The sequence below is a fragment of the Sorex araneus genome, chromosome 2 (genome assembly GCF_027595985.1).
Source record: "Sorex araneus isolate mSorAra2 chromosome 2, mSorAra2.pri, whole genome shotgun sequence".
Taxonomy (NCBI): Eukaryota; Metazoa; Chordata; class Mammalia; order Eulipotyphla; family Soricidae; genus Sorex; species Sorex araneus.
This window is the reverse complement of record NC_073303.1, coordinates 214,040,526-214,066,163: the sequence shown is the minus strand read 5'-3', so window position 1 is coordinate 214,066,163 and position 25,638 is coordinate 214,040,526. Positions and strand designations below refer to the sequence as shown.

Sequence of the window (25,638 nt, the reverse complement as noted above, 5' to 3'; positions counted from 1 at the left end):
TGAGAATTAGACGGGATCTTAAACACCTATTATGACAGGAATCCTCTCTATAATATTTTCAGTAAGATCCTTTATTATCAACTATTTAGTAGGGCATATAAATGAGAGAAAAATAGGAAATGTAATCCATTTCTAGAGAATAACATTCTCTAGATAAAACAAACTAGAAGATCAAGTCATTAGTTCATCACTGATCATAAGTTCTCACTCATCTATTTTGTTCCTTTGTATTAAAGGAATATGAGAAGCAAAGTCAAAATTTTGGTCTGGGCCATTAAGAATATGTTGTAACACAGACTTAAGCAATAATCCTGAAACAACTCACAATGAGATATTAGATCACATGGTTCTGACCTTTTAGTTAAATCATTCAAAAACTGAAGGCATATTTAAATGTATCTCATGTGAAAAAAGCCACAGAAGACTTTTATCACTATTTTAAGTTGCATTATTTACTGCAAACTATAGGTTAAGAGATTAGGTTCTGGAACAAGATTGCGTGAGTTGAACCCTGATTTTCCAATTAATTAGCTTTGAAAATACACTAAAAATTTCAGAAGCTTTTTAACCCAGTGAAGAAGATAATATGATTTCCATTCCAGACAAGTAAATCAAGAGTATTAAATGAGCAAATTAAGGTGATAAATTTTATTTGGTGTATGACATCTATTTTAAGTATCTACCAAATGTTAATCTCTGCATGTCTAAAAAACATAACATAATAAAGTTGGGTTATAGAAATCTCACTATTTTTAAAAATTCAGAATTTCACATTTGAGGGATTTCTATGAATGCTATTTTAGGTGAACAAATAGTAATCTTTTGTTCTATTATTAAGGAAATACATTTATACATATTGATAAGGAGATTCATATTTCTAGAAAGTTTAAGCAAGTTAATATGAATTATAACATGTGCAGTATCTGTGTTACTTTTTAATAAGACACCCCCTTATTCTATTGGCCTATTATTATATTCCAGTCCCCAGTGATCAAATTCTAATCACTTGTCAGTGTCCTCTTAGAGCAAAAACAAACCTCAATTGCTGATTCTACAAAAAAAAATTTAAATTTTCTGTGAAGCTAATTAGAAAATCTAAGAAAACGATTTTTACTTCTCTCTCATCTTCCATAAGTCAGTCAGTGGAATACACTTCAGTCTAAAGTGTATTCTTTTCATATTGACCCTAAGATAGAAACCTATTCCCTCACAAGCTTAACCACCAAAATTATTAAATTAGAAATCAGGGAGATTAAAATGTGAGCTTTTGTCAAAAACAAGAATTGGAAATTATTACTATTCATTGTATATACATGTGTACATATAAACTCTTTGGGGCAGAATTTACTAAGATTAATATCTACCAGAAAAGTAAGGATTTGGGGTTAACTTTCTCAGCATTTAACTTCACATGCATTCTTGAGGGATTTTGCACAATTGTAAAAAATCTATGGAGTGATTATTCCTGGCTCTGCACTCAGGAATTACTCCTGAGAGTGCTTGGGGGACCATATGGGATGCCAGGAATCAAACTCGGGTCAGCCTCGTGCAAGGCAAATGCCCTACCTGCTGCACTATTGCTCTGGCCGGAATAAGTAGTATTAGTGTATTAAATAACATGACATTTGATGGCAATCTATAGAAAATGTTATTTTGAGTGAAATAAAAACGTGCTATGAAGAAATGAATTAGGAAGAAAATGGGTAAAATGTACTATGGAAAAATTACACTATCTTGTTCTCTAACCAGCACCAAAAGATATACTATCCATGTGCTATCTCATATTAATCTAGAAACATTTTGCTTTTCTCAAACAGGCTGATAGTCCACTTACCCTAGTTGTTTTCACTTTATTCCCAGAAGAACAGCTCCATCCTTTCCGATCTGGAAGAACTTTACATTCTTCTCCCTCCAGACATGGCTGCATGTGGCACCACCATTTCTGTTCCACTATTGAAGCTATAGTATAAAGAAAAATCAATTCAATATCCTCTATCTGGCCTCGTCCATTCCCTAGGTACACATTGAAAGTGGTACAAAATTCACCAATATTCCCCTCTATAAGCTAAACTTAGTTTTGAGGATTGCTTCTCTTTTTGTCCCAAGAGACGATCTAAATATTTCTAGATTTTTCTGAGTAGATTACTTTTCATTTTAGCTTAAAAATTTGTTCAAATAATACCTAACATAACTCTACCTTATTTTTTTTTGCTCTTTGGGTTACACCTGGCAATGCACAGGGGTTAATCCTGGCTCATGCACTCAGGAATCACTCCTGGAGTGCTCAGGGGACCATATGGGATGCTGGGAATCAAACCCGGGTTGGCCGTGTGCAAGGCAAATACCCTACCTGCTGTGCTATCACTCCAGCCCCATAACTCTACCTTCTTAATACATCTATGTCTCTCTTTTGAATGGGGAGAGGCACCCACGCAGTACTCATAAGCCACTCCTGGTAACAGCCAACTGATCCCAGTGGGTCAATGCCAGCTCTGATTTTGCAGAGATGCTAAACCAGAAGCGCTCAGTGTTCTATGCAATGCTAAGTTCAAGCTCAACTCATGAATAGCTGACCACTGGGTTATGTCCCTAGTCCCTTAATACACCTTGAAATATGCAACGTCCTTTTGCATAGGCATATTATTGAAGGAACATACATGCATCAGCATTTAATAAAAAATAACATATTGAAAGAAATTTTGTGGGCATATGCATGTTGTACATGCACTAATCTTTATAACATGGAGAAATTTACCCCATGATTCCTGTAGATTTGTCTTTTTAGAATCAATGCAATATTTCGTACTAGTAGGCTGCAAGAAAAGTATTAGAATTGGTGCATATTTTAAACTGTGGACAGTATCCAGCATCATGCATACACACAAAAATGCAACCAAACTACAACAAACACATAAATTATATGATAAAATATATTATGAAGATGCACATATGTGTTTTTCTGTATCTCCAAAAAAATCTCAAATTAACTATCTACAACTAAACATTCACTCATAGCCATGGGGTTTATTTTTCTTTTCTTAATTATAAAATAAAAGTATTATTTGTTGTTGAATTTCTGACACTGATGTTCAGAGTTACCTCACATCACCACCAACAGAGTCTTTATTTTCCCGTTCTGATGAACCATCCATGGGCTGGAGAGATAGTTTAGCAAGTAAGGAACTTTGCATGGAGCTATATTTGATTTGCTACCCAGCACCATATCTGGTACTGCCAAAAGTGCTCTTGAGCACAGAGGGAGGAGTGAGCCTTAGTACCACTGGGTGCTCCCCTGACTTGCTTCAAAACAAAGAACCATCGGGGCTGGAGCGATAGCACAGCGGGTAGGGCGTTTGCCTTGCACGCAGCCGACCCGCCCCGGGTTCGATCCCCGGCATCCCATATGGTCCCCCCAAGCACCGCCGGGAGTAATTCCTGAGTGAAAAGCCAGGAGTAATCCCTGAGCATCGCTGGGTGTGACCCAAAAAGAAAAAAAAAAAAACATCTATGTATTAAGAAACCCAAATGGTTTAATCATCTTCTCTTTTTTTATTTTATATACATTCCTATCACTGTCAAATCAATGTTTCGTACTCTGAGAGTAAGAAGTACATGGAACTGTTGGAACCTCATTCTAGTGCCTTTTGTTACAAAACTACACACGGTCTTACACCTCCTCTTAAAGGACTCGAGTTCATGTCCCCTCGTGTGACTTCATATCAACCACCTAATTCATAGTGGATTCCTCTAGGATTGACTCAGTCAACATCATAAGGGGGTTCCAGTTTTAAGCAAACAGTTGTTTCCAGCTACACGATTGCAACGAGCAACGGAAGAAGTCGCACCATCCACACAAGAGGGAGCAGCTCGCGTGGTGCCTGCCACCTGCCCGGGGAAACAGGAGCACTTGACTGTTTGTGACCGCTCTTCTATCTTGTTCTTATTACAGCATCTGTGGAGTGCCACCACCTCGCAAGTGCCCGTTTTAACATGGTGAGCTGCGCAAAGAGAACACACACACAAAAAAATGAAACAACATTGAGAAAGCCTTGGAAACTTCCTTCTGCTTTTTTTTTTTTAATTAGACGTACATTAAATATAGCTCTATAAGGGATCAACCATGTATGAAACGAGAAATACAATGTTGCGGACTCCAAAATGCAGATTTGATTTCTCTTCCCAATGTGGTAGGACCATTTCTGTCAGTAAATGCTTGGTGAAGCAGAGACGATTAGTGACTAGATTCGAATATGCTGTTAGAACAGTCTGAAATATTGAGGCAATATGTAGGACCATCAAAAGCATATTTATTTGCACATGAATTATTTACCTTCTTGCAACAGGTTAGTCAAGGTGATCACCTGGATAAGGGAGAATGGGTCTAAGACTAGATCCATTCACAAACTGAGTGAGAATGAGGAAGGTTATGGTGGTAAGGATAAGGCCAGGCAAGGAACTTTATAGAAAACAAAAGTGGACATCTACCTCCTCAGTAGTGTTCTGCCCAGTTTCCCTGGAAATAAACTAATTGGGGGATTGTTGAAATTGCTGCCATTTGTCTCACAGTCTGAGGCAGTCAGAGGACACAAAATCATTTCTTTCAATTTTGCCTGAGGGAATGGAAGCCACCAACTTCTCCAGACAGAACTTAGACGCATTTATATTTAGTCAGTAAATCCTGACCAATAATCTGTGATGCTTCGTCCATTCTGTTAACCTTGCAATATGGTTACTGAACTTTTCAGATGACTGAAATGCTTGGACTTCACTTATCCTATGTTTGGGTTCTAGTCTGATTTTGTTCTTTTCAATTCTTCTATAAAATGATAAAGCCAAATAATTTGAAATAATTCATGTGCAAATTTTTATGTGCTAAAAAAAAAGCTGCTAAAATCAAGCATTGGTAGAAAACTCCACCTCCAGAAAACTTTTTAAACATTGTTGATAGAAACCAACAATTTAAGACTATTTGAAATCGTCTAATGTTATAAACATATCAAGACCCTTTGCAAGTAAGATGCATCATGCATTGACACTAATATTTCCCTGAGAATGTGAGGAACAAGTGTGCAGTAGTAAGACAGTTTATAGAGCCTGTCTAGGTTTTCTTTGTAAGAGAGGCAAATTACATTTTCAATATCATCCATCCGTGTGAGACCAAGAAAATCAGCTTTGACATGTAATCCTAGAGAGAAGTTTCAAGCAGCCAAAACCATTTCCACAGTAACAAACATCCTTTTGCAACTGCAGAAATAAACAAGAAGTTTCCTATGCTTTATTCAAATACAAAATTACCTCCACAATTCTGACTCATATTTCTGTGCATATCCTTTTTTACTTTGGAGTATATGTTCTTAGTTATGGTTTTATTCGTTAATTGCTTTGCTCTACTACTCAACACTATATTTTCTATACTGTATACATTTTAATTGTCTTGTACCATATGCATCAAACATTCTGAGATTGGAGATATAACAATGAATAAAGGCCTAATAGACTCAGCCTTAAAATCATTATATTCCTGTGGATAGAGCAATCAATAACTACTAATTTCATGTGAAACTCATGCAATGTTATAAACCGATGTTAACTTCAATTGAAAAAAATAAGTAGGAAAAACTTTAATTGCCTATCAATGCCTAAATCAAATTATATTAGCCTAATACCTTGAAGAAAAGGAGTGATGCCATTGACTGTAATTAAGTAGGAGGGAATGTATATATTTTTTAAAGTCTCATGAAAGATCTGAATGAATAGAGTAAACTGTATGATGGTCAGTGATGAAACATCCACTATAAAATCTAAAAGGTGGATCATTTGAAAGAGGCGGAGCAAATGCAAAATGACAATATACAACAATGCAAAAAAGACATAATGTTGTAGTCCATGTCAGCAAGATGGTGAATGAGGTTGAATAACAGAGATTTTGAGGAAAATATGTCTGGAATATATATGATCATGGGAAATTTATGTGCCATTGTGAGGATGTTAGATTTTTGTTTAAAAAATCTGTAGGTAATGCTAAGTAGCATCTCATCTATCCTTTAAAAGTTTATACTTAGCTCTTTAGAGAACTGCTGAAAGAAAGCAAGACTTGGGGGCTGGAGCGATAGCACAGCGGGTAGGGCATTTGCCTTGCAAACAAATTCGATTCCCAGCATTCCATATGGTTCCCCGAGCAGCGCCAGGAGTGATTCCTGAGTGCAGAGCCAGGAGTCAGCCCTGAGCATCACCAGGTGTGACCCACAAAGCCAAAAAGAAAAAAAAAAGAAAAGAAAGCAAGACTGGAATAAGGGAGAGTAACTCCGAAGATGTGCGTAAATTTATGATAAAAATGAAAACAGTACATAGGAACAGCATAACTAGAGGAAGACTGGGATATTTTGGTACCATGGTAGTTTTATTCATTAATGGGCTTAGTGTGAAATGTAATGGAGAAATAATTAAAGTTCATTTCTCAACTTGATATACAAGATTGAAGTTATTGATTCTGGTAGATAAGGAAAATCCAGAGAGAGAACAGAGAGTAGTACAGCAGGTAAAAAACTTGCCTGGCCTAGGTTACTTCTCAGCAATGAGTTGGGCAAACAGATTTAGTTTGAGATCTTTACAAGACACAAGTAGGGGTCTAAATCACAGGAGCAATATTTACGAACTGGAACTTTTGAAATAGATCTGACCTGCTGACATAGTCAAGAAGTCTACACTGAGTGGTGAAATTTAATTCCATAAATCGAACCACACTGTCAGGAAATATTACCAATATAGAAGGAATAATATAATTTGAATATAGGTCTTGTGTTAGAGAGATCACAAAAAAAAATTTTGATAAGTTGTAGCACATAACATGAGAGAAAAATAATGAGATGAAGATAATAACTAGAATAAAATGGTCCAATAAGGAGAGGCTGATCAGCAATATTAAATACCCATGAAAATTTCAGAAGGGAAGAAAATTAATTTTCCATTAAGGAAATAAGGTTGCATCATGCTAAAAAAGCATAAATTCCAAATGCCAGAGTAACTGGATTCAAATCAAAGCTCCTAACAGAATTGTGACTTTGGGGGGTAACCTGATATTTCTGAGTAGCAATATTTCATGTCTAAAAGAGGGACATTAATAGCACTTTCTTCACAGTTTTTCATTCAAGAAGTTTTTTGCCTTGTAAATGGAAGTTACATTTACTTCCATTTGTAAATGGAAGTCCCCTCGGAGGGGACAGGTTGTGTTTCTCTCCCCGCCCCGAGCAGAGCCTAGACAGTTGAAGACCTCCGGAACCCAGCTAGTCTTGCTCAAGGCCACTCTCCACACATCTGGACAAGCCTCATGCATGAAGAAACTGGCAGAAGAACCCAGGTGTGTGGGACCCGGGGCTGAGACCTCCAAGCCTGTTTGGATCAGAACTGGGCCTCTTCCACCCATGTCCCCCATTTTCCAGTAGCTAGGCAGTCACACCCAGAAACTGCCCCTGGCACCGTGTAAATCCTATCAATGGCCAACATCCAGAAATTGTAAAACCAAGCTCCCAGAAGCTCTCTAATAGCCTCATTCTCCCTCTTGGAAAACCTGACAAGCTACAGTCTATTGCCCACTTGGGAGAGCCTAGCAAACTCCCCGTGTCATATTAATATCCCAAATACAGTAACATATATATGTATATATATATATATATACACATACCTCTTGGAGAGCCTGGCAAGATACCGAGAGTATCACACCCACACGGCAGAACCTGGCAAGCTACCCATGGCATATTTGATATGCCAAAAACAGTAACAATAGGTCTCATTCTCCTGACCCCAAAAGAGACTCCAATCATTGGGAAAGATGAGTAAGGAGAGGCTGCTAAAATCTCAAGGCTGAGTTAATAGAGACGTTACTGATGCCCGCTTGAGTAACTCCACGAACAACAGGATGACAGTGATACAGTGATAAAGTGATACAAATGGAAGTAAGGAATTGAGTGAACAGCTAGAACAAATCTGGAGTTAAGAGAATGGAGAATTACTTTTAAAATCTATGCCGTAAAAGCAACAACACAGGGACAGAAAGATAACTCAACAGGCTGGTACACTTGCTTTGCATGTGGGATGCCAGGTTCAATCCCGCATCACAAGTTTCCTCAACTACTTCTTGGTGTAGGCCCTGTACACTGCGTGATAAGGCCCAAAGGACCCTTGCTTTAAAAAAAAAATAGTGAGGCTAGAGCGATAGCACAGACAGTTGGGCACTTGCCTTGCATGCGGCCAACCCAGGTTCAATTCCCAGCATCCCATATGGTCCCCTGAGCACTGCTGGGAGTAATTCCTGAGCGCATGAGCCAGGAGGAACCCCTGGGCATTGCGGGGTGTGACCCAAATAGAAAAAAAGACAAAGTATGGAAACACAGAAACACTGTAGCTCTCCATCCCATTATATTTATATCATCTGACTTGCCTTGGCTGATGTAATAAATTATAGTAATAAGAATTACTTATAAGAAAAATTAAAATATGCTTTATGTGTATGATTTAATAATTAATGTGGGGCCTGAATGATAGAAGATGGGTAGGGTGCTTTGCCTTGCACATGGCCAACTCAGGTTTGATTCCCGGCATTCCATATATTCCCCAAGCACAATCAAGAGAGATTCCTGAGTGTAGAGCCAAGAGAATTCACTGAGCATCACTGTGTGTGACCCCACACCCCCCAAAAACAAAAAATTTAAAAAAGCTAATGTGTTGGGTAAGATAAGCATCTTAATGATACACGGATGCTTTGCAGGTGTGAGTAACCTGGGTATTATCCCTCTATCATGAAAAACAAAACAAAACTACAAAGAGAAATAATTATTTTCAATATTTCTTCTTACTTGCCAAAGTAATAACTTATGCTATTAATAGGGAAAACAATATCAACTTGGGGAGGGTATCTATCTGTCTCTTGTCTTGGGGACCCAAGACATAATGACCCCGAATGAAAATTAAGCCTAGGTTTTTGGAAGTCTCTAATATTTGGAGATTGTTTGCTTCAATTCATGAAATTGAATCTTAGTATTTTCCTAGGATGCCCCCTAAAAAGTATTCTTCCAAACATGGTCATTGGAAGATAAGTCATTAAAACACAAAATCTCAAAAGCAATCATTCTAGCTAATCTAGGACTGCACAAATAAATATGGGAAAGAAGACATTAAGCTATTTATATAATTAAAGGGACTATAAATAATAATTTCACAATTGAATAATGCATTGACTAAGTGCAGTATATAAGTGCTCTGGTAAAGCAAGTGTGCTTTTCCTTTGAGGAGAAAGAAATTCAAATGATCCTCATATAGTACAAAGAAGAGAAGGATAATGAGAGCACTATCCTGGGAAGACCATGGAAAGAGAAGTGTTTTGCCTTCAAAGAAAATGGAACTAGACATTGAGAGATTGATAATAGAGATTACCAGGAAACTAGTAGTAGCCTTACATACACAAAGCTTTTCTGCTCCTATTTCCTCTTCATTGCCTATGAATAAACTAGAAAAGCATTTAGGTTGTGTTTCCTGGAGAGAAAGGAATTTTGCTAAAAACTGTCTTGTACCCTTTGTTCATATCAAAACTGAATATATACAGCCTTTGGGGGAAGATTGAAAAAAGAAAAAAATAGGCTGATAGGGAGAGAAAGAGATGAGTATGTAGAAAGCTTAGGTAGGTAAAGAGGAAAACAGATAACATATATTCAATTGATTGAAAGGTATTATAGGGAGAATTACAACACTTCATTCCTTTCTATATGCAAGTTCCAAAAGAAAGATGATACCACAAAGCAGTGTTAAAAAGAAACTACCACCCTTTCTAACACTGTTACTGTGGAGGTCATGAGAGTATGAGATAAAAAAAAAAGGGGGGGGGAATTAAGTAGGGTAAGATTTTTTCTTTTTTCTATTTTTTTTTTAGCATTTTGGGTGGTCACACCAGGCAATGCCCAGGAGTTACTCCTAGCAGTGCTCAGGGGACCATATGGGATGCTGGGAATCGAACCTGGGATGGCCGCGTGCAAGGCAAATGCCTTACCCGCTGTACTATCATTCCAGCCCCAATTTTCCTGTTTTTAAACCAAATGTCCAGCAGAGCAACACCATGGCAAAATTTATGTTGAGGAGAAAATTCCACCCAGTCTTATATTCCCTTTTCTATGTCTCTTCCTTTGTTATAACCCAGGAAGAGAAATGCAGATTAACTTCAAGTGACTACTGAGTGAACTCTGGATTACATGATCACTATAATATCTTAACATTGAAAAAATATTATGTCCACTTATTAAAACCCCACTCCAGTGTAATGCCATTTTTATAGTTATCATAGCAATAGTTACCACTCCTGCAGAAGTGAACGGATATGGTCATCCCCACCCACCTGGGTAGAAGAGTAAAAGGGAATAGAAATATAGAAAATCAGAACAATAATGATATATGAAAACAAGAAAGTGGGCTGTGCCCCTTTTGTCCCCATTCCCCTGCCAGCTGGACTGTCTTTGCTACTTTCTCTTTTCTTTAAATAAACACTTCACCCCAAGCAGGGCCAGTGTCTCCTTTGCCTTTTTAAATTCTTAAAATATTTCATGCCTTAGAAGGACTGCTCTCTTTTGTGGAGGGTAGAATAATATCACATGAGGCTGCACCCAAGGACAGTAGATACAAGGGCCAGGGGGATTATCCCATAGCTGGAAGCCTGCTTCATGAGCGGAGGGGAGAAGGCAGATGGAATAGAGAAGGGATCACTAAGAAAATGGTGGCTGGAGGAAACAGTCGGGATGGGAGATTCATGCCGAAAGTAGATAATGGACCAAGCATGATGACCTCTCAGTGTCTGTGTTGCAAGCCATACTGCCCAAAAGTAGAGAGAGAGTATGGGGAATATTGTCTGCCATGGAGACAGGGGGAGGGTGGGATGGGGGTGTATACCCGGGATATTGGTGGTGGGGAATGTGCACTGGTGGAGGGATAGGTGTTTGATCATTGTGTGATTGTAACTCAAACATGAAAGCTTGTAACTATCTCACGGTGATTCAATAAAATTTAAAAAATATGTATTTCATGCTTTCCATGAAATCTTTCTTGGGAAGACACAGAAGCAGGGAAGAAGGGGCAAGCTATGTGAACCCAGGCCCTAGCTTCTCATGATTTATCAACTGAGAAATGAATATTTTAACATAACTTAGTTCATTAAGCTTGACATCAATTTCCAAATGAATAGTTTTGCTATCTGCAGGCTATATCTCTTAAGCTCTTCTGATAACAAAATTCTTATAGACAGTGATTTTTCCTTTAAACTTCTCAGTAGGTGGTATTGCTTAATAAATGGTAATCAAGTAATTTAAGAAAGGAAAAATTAATTCCTGTGGTTTTTTTTCCTTTAAAAGGTTAATGGCACTGTAGAAAATTCAAGCAACTACTAAAATTCTCTAGACTGATTCAGACAGAGCTCATGATAAACCACTTAATTAATTGGGCTTTCCAAATTAACAAGTAGACCTCACAGAAAGTCAGGTGGAATTATACAAAAATAATATAAACCCCCTAGATATGAGTTAAGTGAAAAATAGAACAAAAAAGTTTATGTCAAAAATCCCGTCACAAAACTGAAGAATTAATTGCCACCTTTTTTGCTAATATTTGCTCCCTTTCACTTAAATCTCTTGGATATGTATTTATAGCCCAGATCTCTTTCCTAATCACTGTTTCATAAATGTTGTAGTCTTGAATTTGCCTGGATATAATGCATAGACACAAAAATGTTACTGCTACTTTTTTTGTGAAAATGACACCAAAAAGGGGGTTTGATTCTCAGAGACAGAGATACCAACACTTAGCTGCTCTGAGAGTTGCCTTCCCAGGTTATGATTTTTATGTCTAATTTTGACAATAGTATTTAAATTAACCTACAGCACCCCAGAAATATTACCTTAAGATAGTTTCTTAAATCATATTCTAAGTTCCCTAAGTGTCTCGCAAAATAATGTAGACTGTGGCCAGAGATAGTATATGGATTAATGTATCACTGTATCACTGTCATCCCATTGTTCATTGATTTGCTCAAGCAGGCACCAGTAACGTCTCCATTGTAAGACTTACTGTTACTGTTTTTGACATATTGAATACGCTATGGGGAGCTTGCCAGGCTCTGCTGTTAGGACGGGATACTCTTGGTAGCATGCTGGGCTCTCCGATAGGGGTGTGGATTAAAGTACTTGCTTTTAACATGGCTAAATCCCAGTCATGCCCAATCCCAGAATAACATATGCTCCACCCAGCACTGCCAGGAGTAATTCCTGAGCACAGAGCTAGAAGTAAGTACTGAGCATTGCCAGGTGTGGCCCAAACAACAACAGATTTATTATGAATGACATATTTTGGCTTGAAGTCTTAAAAGGCATTTTAACACAATCCTTGTTTCCAACTGCTTTTATCCCTTCCAAAAAAAAAGGAACGTGTTCATGAGAGAGGGAGGCAGTGAGTTAGGAGCATTTGGTTTGTATGCATACATAGTTTTTAAAAAAATTTTATGCACTCATACCTAATGAATATGGAAAATAAATTTTGATATATCACAAGAATAATAAGTATAAATGATAGCACTGTAGCACTCTCATCCCGTTGTTCATCGATTTGCTCGAGCAGGCACCAGTAATGTCTCCATTGTGAGACTTGTTATTACTGTTTTTGGACTATCAAATACGCCATGGGGAGCTTGCCAGGCTCTGCCATGCGGGCGGGAAAATCTTGGTAGCTTGCCGGGCTCTCCAAGAGGGACAGAGTAATCCAACCTGGGTCGGCTGCGTACAAGGCAAATGCCCTACCCTCTGTGCTATTGCTCCAGCCCATATGATATAAAGGAAATAAACATGGATATATAACCATATAGGTTAGTATGGTCATACCTTATTCATCATCTATAAACTAATTATATATATGTATATATAGGTAGGCATTAATAATGGGTTTACAATATAAAAACATGATATAATTCACTCTCCTGGAATATCATTTGTTGGTCTGAGGTTAATAGGCGCACAAAGCTATGCATAACATATTCTTTTCATCTGTTCTGAGGGTCAGGGTATGGCACCCTTGGTGATTCTCAGTTAACAAGACCAGCAGTTCAATGTAAGGGCCTGAGATGCAGTGTTGCTTGAACCCTGTGGGGACAGGGAGTACCTGGGCCACGCAAGCAGTGCTCAGGGGCCTCCAAGGACACACCCCTTCGGTGCTCGGGTTGGAGGGACCATGTAGTTCTGGAAATTAAACTATCTCTTCAGCCCTGCATATCATATTCTGTATGTAAAAATAACTCATTCACTCTAGAAACAATTTTGAAATAATGAATCTCATTAGCACCTATTGTATGGCTACTGTATGCCACACATTATTTCATTTTAATAACTGAAGAGAAAAATTAAATTATCTCCAAGTTGTAGAGAAATCAAGCCACAGAAACTGTTATACAGCTGTTATCTCAGGTAAGTTGCTTAAGGTAAAATATCAGTAAGAAACAAAGCCAGAATTGAAAATCTAAGGAGTTTACTTCCAAACATCCTGATTTTTTGTATTGTGCCTTTTTCATGAATCTCTAAACATACCCATGAGTTCCAGATGTTGTGAAGAACAGTAAAGCACATTATCTGCCCCATGGGGGATGATTGTTAGCCTTGGAAAAATGTGGATTCTGGAACTAAAATACCTGAATCCCAGTCTATACCACACTTCACAAAACAAAACCAAAAAAACCACTTAAGAGTTCACCTTCCAAGGAGTTAAATTTGTTCATTTTAAAATAAATCCAAAAAATTTTCTTAAGAGCAAATGAGCTAAGTTATGGGAGCTGCTTTTAAATTATGTAGCATTATTTAACTGTTAAATATGTTTTACTATTTATGAATAACAATTATACATGTATCAGAAGTAGAGGGACAGAGATAAAATTACTGCACTCATTTGTGGAATATAAAAAATAGTATAGACTAATATTCAAGGATAGTATTTACAAGGGCCAGGAAGACTCGCCCATGGCTGGAAGCTTGCCATAGTATGTGGGGGGCAGAGCACAGTTAGATAGAGAAAGAACCACTATGAGAATAATAGTTAGAAATGATCGCTCTGGACAAGAACTGAGTGGTGAATGTAGATAAAAGGATCACTGTCACTGTCACTGTCATCCCGTTGCTCATCGATTTGCTCGAGTGGGCACCAGTAACGTCTCCATTGTGAGACTTGTTGTTACTGTTTTTGACATATCAGATATGCCACAGGTAGCTTGCCAAGCTCTGCCATGGGAGTTATATACTCTCGGTAGCTTGCCAGACTCTCCGGGAGGGGTGAAGGAATCAAACTTGGGGCGGCCTCATGTAAGGCAAATGCCATACCTGCTGTGCTATCACTCCAGCCCAGATAAAAAGATATATATTATAACCTTTCAGTATAAATATTACAAGTCATAATGCCTAAGGGGAGGGTGGAGAGAGGAGACAGAGACAGAGACAGAGACAGAGACAGAGACAGGGAGAAGAAAAGTTCCTTCCATAGAGGCAGGTGGTGGGGAGGGGGGGTGAGGATAACTGCAGACATTGGTGGTGGCGAATGTACACTGGTGAAGAGATGGGTGTTGGAACATTGCCTAAAACTCAATCATACAAATCTGTAACTGTGTATCTCATAGTGATTCAATTAAAAAATAGACAAATCATCAAATAATAAATAAATAGATTTGAAAAAAAGAAAAAATTAAAAATGTAAGACTTAAAAAATCATGCAATATCAAAAATATTGTACTGCACTCAGATATATATATATCTGTATCAACCACAAAGATGTGACTGTTAGGAAAAGTTTTCTATGTTTTATAAAAATTCTATTTTTATATTTAAATATATACTGTAATCTGACATGTGAGTAACAAGAAAGTAAATTTAGCATCGAGTTGTGAATTTGTTTTTACTAGGTTTCCTCACTGTTAGATTTCAGTTACTAATTTTCTGATTGTCTCATTGATTCTGAAATTTTGTTTGTCTCCTTTGTAATGCCATCCTTTTTAATAATTACTCCCAGTTTGACTAGCTTCTCAAGAGAGTCTCCATTGCACCTTCCAACATCATTTACATGCACCAAGAGCGATATGAAATTCAAGCCAGTTAGTGGACTCAGGTTGCTGTAAATCACTTCAAATGAGGGGGAAAAAATGTGCTGAAACAAAAACTTTCTGAGACAGCTAATTTCTCACTTTAATTCATTAGAACGAGAAAATAGGGCACATTTTTAGACTTTCATGCTGAAGCAATCTAATTAAAGAAATGGTCATTTAAATAGCTCATTGAAATTTCAAAAGTTTGCATAATTTATGAAGTCAGGATGATGGGGAGGAAATAGCCAAGTGCTTGTGACATTTTTACAAAGCCTGTTTTCTAAAACTGCTTCATTTTTATATGAGAAAAATTTACTGGAGGAAAAAAAAACAGATTGCCATTTAAAGAGTAATAACTCTATAACAGAAGAGTCAATGAACAAAATCAAATTCTCCATTAGAAGATGGCCCCAGTCTATTTTAAGACTTAAGGCATAAGAGAAGAGGATGCACTCTTGGGAGAATCACAGATTCATTGTCCCACAGCTCCATCAGAAATACATTCAACCACATTTTAAATGAGAATAAAAGTGGAGGAAGGTGACTCTCAAGAAAGCACAGCCTAAACACTGCCCAGAAACCCTAATGTGAGGTCTGCTCTGAGAAGGAACACAACAAATCAAATTTATCTCGTGGACTTTTGAACTAATGGTCAGAATTGCCATGTGAAAATGTGACATGGACACTTGAGTCAAAGATGATGTGACATCATTTTAAAAGCAACCGTTGGAGAACTCGACACCTGCATTTTGTAGTGAGAAATAGAGCCTGAGAGGGAGCTGGCCAGAAGGTACTTTGCTTTTATGTTTGCCCTTTCTAGTGTCTACCTGAAACTTTTCTGAATTCCTGAAATATTTTCCCTGCGGTAACAACATGATGTTTCTGTTCTTAACCTAAAACTGTGCTCACTAGAATATTCATGTCCTTTTCTATAAATTTGTAATTATCAGAAGATGATTATAAGTAGAAGTATTCTTTCCCCTGGTTTTAAGAGCAAGACACAAATTTCAACTTGCAAAGCAAAATTAATAATCTAAAATTCACACCTACAATTACTTCTCAGGTACAATTGACATTTAAAATATTAATCCTAAAACCATCTTAAACCACCATTAAGGGAAAATATTGTTAATAGATATAAATTAATATAATGAGCCTGGCAAGCTACCAAGAGTATCCCACCCACACAGCAGAGTCTGGCAAGCTCGCCATGGCGTATTCGATATGCCAAAAACAATAACAACAAGTCTCTCAATGGAGACCTTACTGGTGCCCGCTCGAGCAAATTGATGAACAACGGGACGACAGTGCTACAGTGCTATAGTTATGATTATCTATAAAATTTATTTTAGCTCTAAATATTTATATATGTTATTTATATATTTACATATTTATATATGATTGCCACATTAAATCTTATCACCATGCACATTTTTTTATTTCTTCCATATAACCCAGGAATACCACTTTCTCACATCTAGCCCACAAATTAATTTGAAAGAATATGTGCACACATATGTTCTTTCTACAATAGCCAAGCCATGCAAACAACTCAAATGTCCAACAACAGGTGAATATATCACAAAATTGTGGTAAATCTAAACAATAGAATCAATGAAGCTGTAAGAAAGAATAAAATCATGAGAATTGTCTCTCTTTAGAAAGAAATTGAGGGTATCATGCTGAGTTATGTCAGTAAAAACGAAAAACACAGATATTAAATGAACTCTCTCATATGTTGGAAATAAGAATGCCCAATTGGGACTGGAGATAGTATAGAAAGTAAGGCACTTGCCTTGCATATAGTCAACCTCAGTATAATCCCCAGAATTCCATAATGTCCCCTATGAAATGGTTGAAGTGACTCTGAGTAGTAGAGTCAGAAGTAAACCTGAACATCACTGGGAGTAGCCTCAAAATCTCCCACATACACACATTAAAATTTTTTATAAAGACACAGTAAAGGTGGAAGAAATGGCCAATGAATAGAACCTCTGGGACATTGGTGGAGAGAAGTAGTTATTCATGGTGAGTGTGGTGTTGGAATAATTTAAGCATGAAGCTATCATTAACAAAGATCTACATCATAGTGCCTTATTAAAATTTGAGCCATGCCACTGGACTCCGAGTCAGGCTTTCACTCGCCCCAGAGTGGGGTGGGTGAGAACCCTTCCTGCCCCAAGGGACCCAGCCCTAGAAGCCGACCTCCACTACCCAAACGCTTCCATGCTCCAGGCCACTTTCCAGGACCACACGGCCACAAAGCAGCCGCATGACACATTATAAGACACTTCCTACACATTTTCCATAGTTACCACATCATATTTGATGGAGTTCAGACAGTAGCCAACAAATTATATATAAATATATATGTATACATACATATATAAATATATGTATACACATATACCTCTAAGAGAGCCCAGCAAGCTACTGAGATTATCCTGCCTGCACAGGCAGAGCCTGGTAAACTACCCGTGATATATTCAATATGCCAAAAAGAGTAACAATAGGTCTCATTCCTCTAACCCTGAAAGAGCCTCCAATCATTGGGAAAGACGAGTAAGGAGAGGCTGCTAAAAACTCAGGGCTGGGAGAAATAAAGACATTACTGGTGCCCACTCAAATAAATCGACGAACAATGGGATAACAGTGATACAGTGATTAAAAATAAAAGACTATGAAAAATAATGAGCCAGAATGGCCTGAAACATAAGTTGAAACAATAACAACAAAACAAAGATTTCTCATGATAACAACTTATCAAATCCACATTTTTAATTATTCTGATATATGCAATAAAATATAAATAAAATGTGCAATAAAATACCTAGTTTCATGTAGATCCCCACAACTTATTTATAACTCTAAGTATATACCTTTTGATCCCATAACTTTTTTCTATTTTGATATTTTTAATTTTTTCATGAGTTAAAAACATAGTTTCTGTTTAATCTCAAATTGTACCCACAAAATGTGAAGAACAAAATATCCCCAATTCTAAAACAGTGTAAGATGAAGGGATGGGGGTTTAATCATTATATGACTGAGACTTAAACCTGAAAGCTTTGCATTTTTTTTACGGTGATTCAATATAATAAATTTTTTTTCATGGTGATTCAATATAATAAAATAAAATTTAAAAATAAAAATAAAAAATAAAACAGTGTAAGAGTTCCACTGCTCGCTTACGATCATTAATATTCCTATGTGTATTCCTTGGGATGAGTTCGAACGAGCCCCATGCATGAAGGTACCGGCAGAGGAACCCAGGTGTGTGTTGAACCCAGAGCTGAGATCTCCAAGCCTGCTCGGATCAGGACTGGGCCTCTTCCACCCAGATTTCCCATTTTCCAGTAGCTAGGTGGTCACACCCAGGGACTGCCCCCGGCACCATGTAATCCCACCAATGGCCAGCATCCAGAGACTTAAAACCATGCTCCCAGAAGCTTGGGGCCACAAAGTGGTTGTGCGATATCTTATAGCCCACTTCGCCCTCTGGGAGAACCTGGCAAGCTACTGAGAGTTTCCTGCCCACATGGGAGAGCCTTGCAAACTCCCCATGGTGTATTCATATGCCCAAACCAGTAACAATGCTGGATCTCAATCCCCTGACCCTGAAAGAGCCTCCAATGTGGCATCGTTAGGAAGGACAAGTAAAGAGAGGCTTCTAAAATCTCAGGGCTCGGATGAATAGAGACATTACTGAGATCGCTGGAGAAATTCGATGATCAACAGGATAATGATGATGATGATAAAGATGATGATGATGATGATGTATTTCTTGGGAGGAGGCCAGTCAGCCGAATGTCTCTTAAGTCAAATGGAAAGGTGAGTTGAAAGAGCTATGAAAAAAAGAAATGAGATATGTGGTTTCCCAGGCATAGTTCTCTGTCTCTAAAGAAAAAAAAAAAGGAAGTTTGAACAAGTCATTTAGATATTTGAATCTCTTCTCTTATCTAAAAAGTGAAGAAATTTGATTTGTTTTGAGCTTCTTTAGAGTTCACAGTTATTCCAATTCAAAAGTTCTGAGTTTATGAAATAATTGTTTTGTTGTACTGGATATATTAGAGCTATCAGAAAATAGAAGTCAAAGTAAAATAGTTTTATCACTTCAAACTAAGAAAATAACTTCGTAAGTCTCTGAAGTAAATGAGATACTGGGAAAGAAGTTTATTAAAAATATGTTTAGGTTATATTTCTTATATTTGAAATCATGACTGAAATATTCTGTGTAATGTTCACTGTACAGTCAACCTGCATCCTTATACTACTTAATATTTAAAAAATTAAGTTAATTGTCAAGTTAATGGGAACAATAAAGTAGTTCTACAGCACTGTCGTCCCACTGTTCATTGATTTGCTCAAGCAGGCACCAGTAACTTCTCCATTTTGAGACTTGTTACTGTTCTTTTTTCTTTTTGGGTCACACCTGGCGATGCACAGGGGTTACTCCTGGCTCTGCACTCAGGAATCACCCCTGGCGGTGCTCAGGGGAACATATGGGATGCTGGGAATTGAACCCGGGTCTGCTGCGTGCAAGGCAAATGCCCTACCTGCTATGCTATCGCTCCAGCCCCATTTTTTTTGGGGGGGTGGATGTTGTTACTGCTTTTGGCACATCAAATACACCAGGAGGAGCTTTCCAGGCTCGGCCATGCGGGCGGGATACTCTCAGTAGCTTGCCAGGCTCTCTGAGAGGGACAGAGGACTCGAACCCACGTGCAAGGCAAACGCCCTATTCGCTATCGTCATTGCTGCTATCACTGCAGTCTAAAAACAACAAAGTACAAAAGGTAATTATCAAGTTAATGAGAGCAATCAAGTCTGAAATGTAACCTAGCGATGTGGTTTGTGGAAGAATTCTGAAATCAGTCTAGATGCACGTCCGGGGTTTAAAAGAAAATGACTTTTTATTAAATAAGTCCCATTTTTCTTTCAAATGTCCCGCTGTTCCAAGTACAAAACTCTCTTTTTTTTTTTCTCCTTCCCGTGCCACCAAGTTCATACCTGCTTATAATCCTCATAATATGGCGGATGTCACGCTGCATCTCCTTGAGTGCAGTCATTCTATATCTTTCTATCTTCGGACTCATTTCACTCAGAATGATACTTTCTATGCCCATCCATTGATAAGTAAATTTCATTACTTCATTTTTCCTAACAGCTGTATAGCATTCGTTGTGTAGATGTACCATGTTTCTTTCTCCAGTCATCTGTCCTCAGACACTTTTGTTTTCTGCAGATCTGACTATTGTGAATAGTGCTCCAATGAACATAGAAGTGCAGATGGCATTTCTGCTGTGTATTTTAAAGACATCAAATTCTAGACCTGAATTCATAAGTTACCTGGAGGAAAACGTAGGCAAAACTCTCCATGACATTGAAGCTAAAGATATCTTTAAAGGCAAAGTACCGCTGACCGGGTAAGTGGAAGCGACAATAAACAAATGGAACTATTTTTGAACTAAGAATCTTTTGCACCTCAAAAGAACTGAAGGCCAAGATAAAAGACAGCCCATGGAATGGGAAAAATTATTTACCCTGAACCCATATAAGGAGCTAACATCAAAGACATATAAGGCATTGGTAGAATGTTACAAGAAAAAAAATTAAAAAATTGAGAGGAGAACTGAACAGAAATTTCTTCAAAGAAAAAATTAAAATGGCCAAAAGGCATATAAAAATATGCTCTACATCACTAATCATCAGGGAGATGCAAATCAAAATGGTGAGATATCACCTCATACTACACACTCACACCTCTGGCACATATAGAAAAGTATAAGAACAACCAATACAAGGAGAATGAGACTCTCATTCAATTTTGGTGAGAATGCTAACTGTTCCAGCCTTTTTGGAAAACAATATGGACATATCTCAAAAAACTAGAAATTAAAATTCCACTTAACCTAGCAATACCACTTCTGGGAATATTAATATACTCTGGACATGACTTAGCTTCTTGATTTGGACTAAGTAATGATCACAAAGCTCCCTTCTGGTCTGAATGTTTATAATTATACATGTGCATGCACAGTATATGCACACACGCATGCGCACACACACACATACACCTTTAATAACAACATAAAAAAGCATATATGTCTGTTTTGTGTAAGTGTATATATTAAAGAATAAACTTCCCTTCAATGTTCAAAAATAAATATCCCCAAATGATACCACATTGGTATGAGGATTATTTTGAGCTAATGTCAAAAGATACTCTGCAGACTCACAAGAAAAACCTTTGCCATCCTCTTTAACTAGGAGAGTGAAAATTTGTGGTAATATTCAGGATTAGGGTTTTAACCAGAGATATCAAAATGCCAATTTTCTATCAGAGAAACTTATCTATGTGGCAGGGCAAAATATTTAATTACAGATCATTTGAGCTTTTTCATCAAGTGAGCACTCCTCTTTTTTTTGAAGTCCCAGATCTCTATCCTGTTCTATAAATCATTATAAATATAAACATATGTATGCATGTATGTGCATACATACAATATTAAATATAAATATCCTCATTTCTCCTCAATGACCTTGTAATCCTCATTTCTATGTACATAATATGTTTTTTTCACTTACTAACATGTTTATTGCTAATTTGATTATCTGACCAGCCAGAAAACCTAAAGGACTGCGAAGGAATAGACTTTCTTTTCTCTCTCCACAAAAGTATTTTTAACCACAGTTCATATGTTATCATCATCATCATCATCATCATCCCTTTGATCGTCGAACTTCTTGAGCGGTCTCTAACTTCTCCTTTCGTCCTATCCCTGAGATTTTGGAAGCCTCTCTCTACTTGGCCTTCCCAGTAATGCCGCATTGGAGGCTCTTTCAGGGTCAGGGGAATGAGATCCAGCTTGTTACTGGATTTAGCATATGAATACACCATGGGAAGCTTGCAAGGCTGTCCCATGTGGGGAGGAAACTCTCAGTAGCTTGCCAGTTTCTCCCAGAGGGAGAAGTAGGTTATAAGATATCGCTTCTGGGAGCTCGCTTTTAAGTCTCTGGATGTTGGCCATTGATGGGATTACACACACCTGGGTTACTCTGCCGGTACCTTCATGTGTGAGGCCTGTCCGAACGTGTGGAGAGGGGCATTGAGCATGGCTGTGGCTAGGTTCTGGAGGTCTTCGGCCACCGGGAGCCGTGCTTAAGGTGGGGAGGGAAGCTGGAGCCCATCTCCTCCAAGGGGCCCCGGGGAAGACAGCCAGGCGCGAGGGCAAGAAACTCTCATATGTTATAGGAAAGTAAAATTTGCCATCTCCAAAGTTAACTCATCAAGGGGAAAGACAACAATCATCGTAATCTCATTTATTGTGTCTTTCCTGGTATATTCCTATGAGTGACCTTCTACATTCTTAACACGATTTTTTCTTTAGCTGAAAGTTACTTAGTTTTAATTTGTTCTCTCCCAATTAAAGTCATGAGGTACACAAATTATGATTAAAATTTTGATTTTTTTCTTTTGTCAAAAGTCTGTTGTTAATTTATTTGCCAGCCTAGAAGAAGAGCAATGGGAAAGAGAAATGTTCTAACACTGTCCAAAATTCTATTTGAAAAATTTTTTGTAGGGTATATTCTCAAGATGGATTCAGGAGGCCCAGTGGGGATCCCTCCCATTGATTCTTGATGAGCTGCCTGGCAGTTTGATGCAAAATTTGGAAGACTCAGTGCTGTTTTGGCCCTGTGGTATTGGGGATTAGCCAAGCTATTTCACTGATGTTCAGGCACCATTCATAAGAGAATGACAAACATTTCTTGTAGCTTACAGGTCTCTTCAGCAATACTGGGGGACCATGTAGTACTGAGGATTAAACTGGAGCAGCAGCACAGGGGGTAGGGTGTTTGCCTTGCATGAAGCAGACCCCATTTCAATTCCTCCGACCCTCTCAGAGAGCCTGGCAAGCTACCGAGGGCATCCCGCCCACACGACAGACACTGGCAAGCTACCCGTCGCATATTCATATGCCAAAAGTACCAACAACAAGTCTCATAATGGAGATGTTACTGGTCGAGCAAATCAATGAGCAATGGGACGACAGTGCTACGGTGCTACATCAGCCTGTAAAGCATATACCATAATTCTTGTACAATCGCTGTCCTGTCCTTGAAGTAACTTTTCCTTATTTCAAAAATATGTGCTTCTTTAAACGATATATCCAACTTATTATTTAATTTTCAGTATTTATCTTGGCCACTATTAAAACCTTTATTTTATTGCAAACCACAACACCCAATTGGAGAGAGAGAACAAAACGGAATACACTGCCACAGAGGCAGGGTGGGGTGGGGGAGATGGGATTGGGGGGGTGGGAGGGATACTGGGTTTATTGGTGGTGGAGAATGGGCACTGGTGAAGGGATGGGTTCTTGAACATTGTATGAGGGAAACACGAGCACGAAACTGTGTAAATCTGTAACTGTATCCTTATGATGATTCACTAATTAAAAAATAAATACATTTTTAAAAATTTTTGTTATCTTTAAATATTATGAAATATAATTTAATATTTTATATTTCAGAATATAGCTTTATCAGAGGCAAGACACTGCATGAAACTAGAGCAGTAAGTGGATAATGACCAAGAAGTACCCCAGGAATTTATTTTCTTGGAAAGTTCCCTGGTGTTCTTCGGGTAATTTGCCTTTTTCTCCTAAAGTGAAGTAAGCATGTAAAGGAACTTGCCCTCCTGGGCAGTGTAAAATGGACATTATCCAGCAAAACTAGTTAATGAATCAAAGGCTTAAGCAGCCTGTTGGTGAACAGCATCTGGTGGTTACAAGAGGAAATCAGACTGACTCCAGCTTTTACACAGCTGTTACTAGCTATGTTAGTTAGCACAAATTGCTTAACAATTAAGCTTCAGTTTCCTCATCAGCAAAACCAAGTAACAAGCCTACAATAATACTATTTATGTAACAAACATACAACAACAGTATTGTTGGGGGAAATTAAATAATAGAAGTAAAGATGTTAGCATTATATCCAATCTGTAGGCAGTGTTCAGTGATTATTAGTGAAGCGAAGCTGAACATGTCTTATGGAATAACTCAGAATACAAGTTAACCTTTGTCAAATGTTTCATCCTCACTGGAAAATAATCTGGACACTCCTCAAAAAAATTGAGAATTGAGTTTCCATCTTACCCAGCAATTCACTTCTTGCCACCTATCCCAAGGGCCCCAAAACATTATTTTAAAAAAGACATTAGTTTATCTACGCTCACAGAAGGACTATTCAAAATATCCAAAAATCTAAAAACAACACTATGAGTGTCCAAGAACAGAAGACTTAATACAGAAAAGAAAAAAAAAATGTGATGTATATACTCAGGAATAGCAAAGGTCAAATCATAGACTTTGCTGCTACATGGATTAAATTAGAGACTATTAGGGTGTTTGCCTTGCATGTGGCCAATCAGGTTTGATTCCTCCATCCCTCTCGGAGAGCCCTGCAAGCTACCAAGAGTATCCCGACCTCACGGCAGAGGCTGGCAAGCTCCCTGTGGCGTATTCAGTATGCCAAAAACAGTAACAACAAGTCTCACAATGGAGACGATACTGGTGCCCGCTTGAGCAAATTGATGAACAATGGGATGACAGTGCTACAGTGCTACAGTTCTATGCTGACAAAATTTCTTCAAAGGAGAGGGACAGATATGGAATGATCTTTCTTATATGTGGGATGAAGAAACATAGTAAGGCTCAAAGGCAACAGAACCTGAAAGTTGGTCCACGGAACCTGAAAGTTGGTCCACGGCTGAGCTTACTAAGGAGGGTATAAGGCACGGGTTAGAGGAGCCCATGGAACATTAGTGAAGAAAATCACACTCCGGTGCTAAGACTGGTACTGAAACTTTGCATGCATGAAACTCTATCATTAATTGTCTTGTAAATCAAGGTGCCTTCATTAAAAACACTTATTGAGACAATTAGATTTTTTCAAAGAAAACAGTTGAAGGGTATATCCCTCTCTGTACCACAAAGAGAAGGATAAGCAAATTTTAAGAAATACCTCAATGGAGGTTGACTTCAATTTTCAAAAAATACTCTCATTTAATGTACTTTGCATGATTACTGCCCATAATTCACATGGACAGAATCATACTCATGTTCACATTATATAATAAATAAAAATGATTGAGTCATTTAAAATACCCCAAAGCTATCCATGATTCAGAAAAATAGAGTGATTGGGTTTAGCTTTTTCAAATTTCACTCTAAAACTTCAGGAGACAAACAGGCCAAAAGCATTTCTAGAAAACAAAGAATTGCAATTCAGGATTCACAGATGCAGGTAGAAAACTAACAGTGAAACCCAAGAAGTAATACAGTTGGAATTTTTAACATGGAAAAAAAGATGGTGATACAAGATTTATTAATTTTAATATTAATTAATTTAATATTAATTAAAATAGTTTATTAATTTTAAAAGGCTTTAATCATCCTTTTGCAATACATATTTGGTTCCTGTTTTTCTGGGAT

The 25,638-nt window shown here is 37.8% G+C and overlaps 1 protein-coding gene across 5 annotated transcripts in view; it reads right to left on the bottom strand.

The window, feature by feature from the left end:
• The window catches only part of TAFA2 (TAFA chemokine like family member 2), a 568,712-nt gene that overhangs the window by 47,814 nt on the left and 495,260 nt on the right, over positions 1 to 25,638 (bottom strand). For all 5 annotated transcript variants that reach the window (XR_008628541.1, XR_008628540.1, XR_008628539.1 and 2 more), the window contains 2 exons: positions 3,846 to 3,998; positions 1,835 to 1,959 (listed from right to left, as the gene is read on the bottom strand). Coding sequence is in view for 2 of the 5 variants with exons in the window: in XM_055126878.1 (XP_054982853.1) it covers positions 1,835 to 1,959; positions 3,846 to 3,998 (278 nt within the window). In the remaining 3 variants the exon portion in view is untranslated. The remainder of the gene's footprint in view (positions 1 to 1,834; positions 1,960 to 3,845; positions 3,999 to 25,638) is intronic.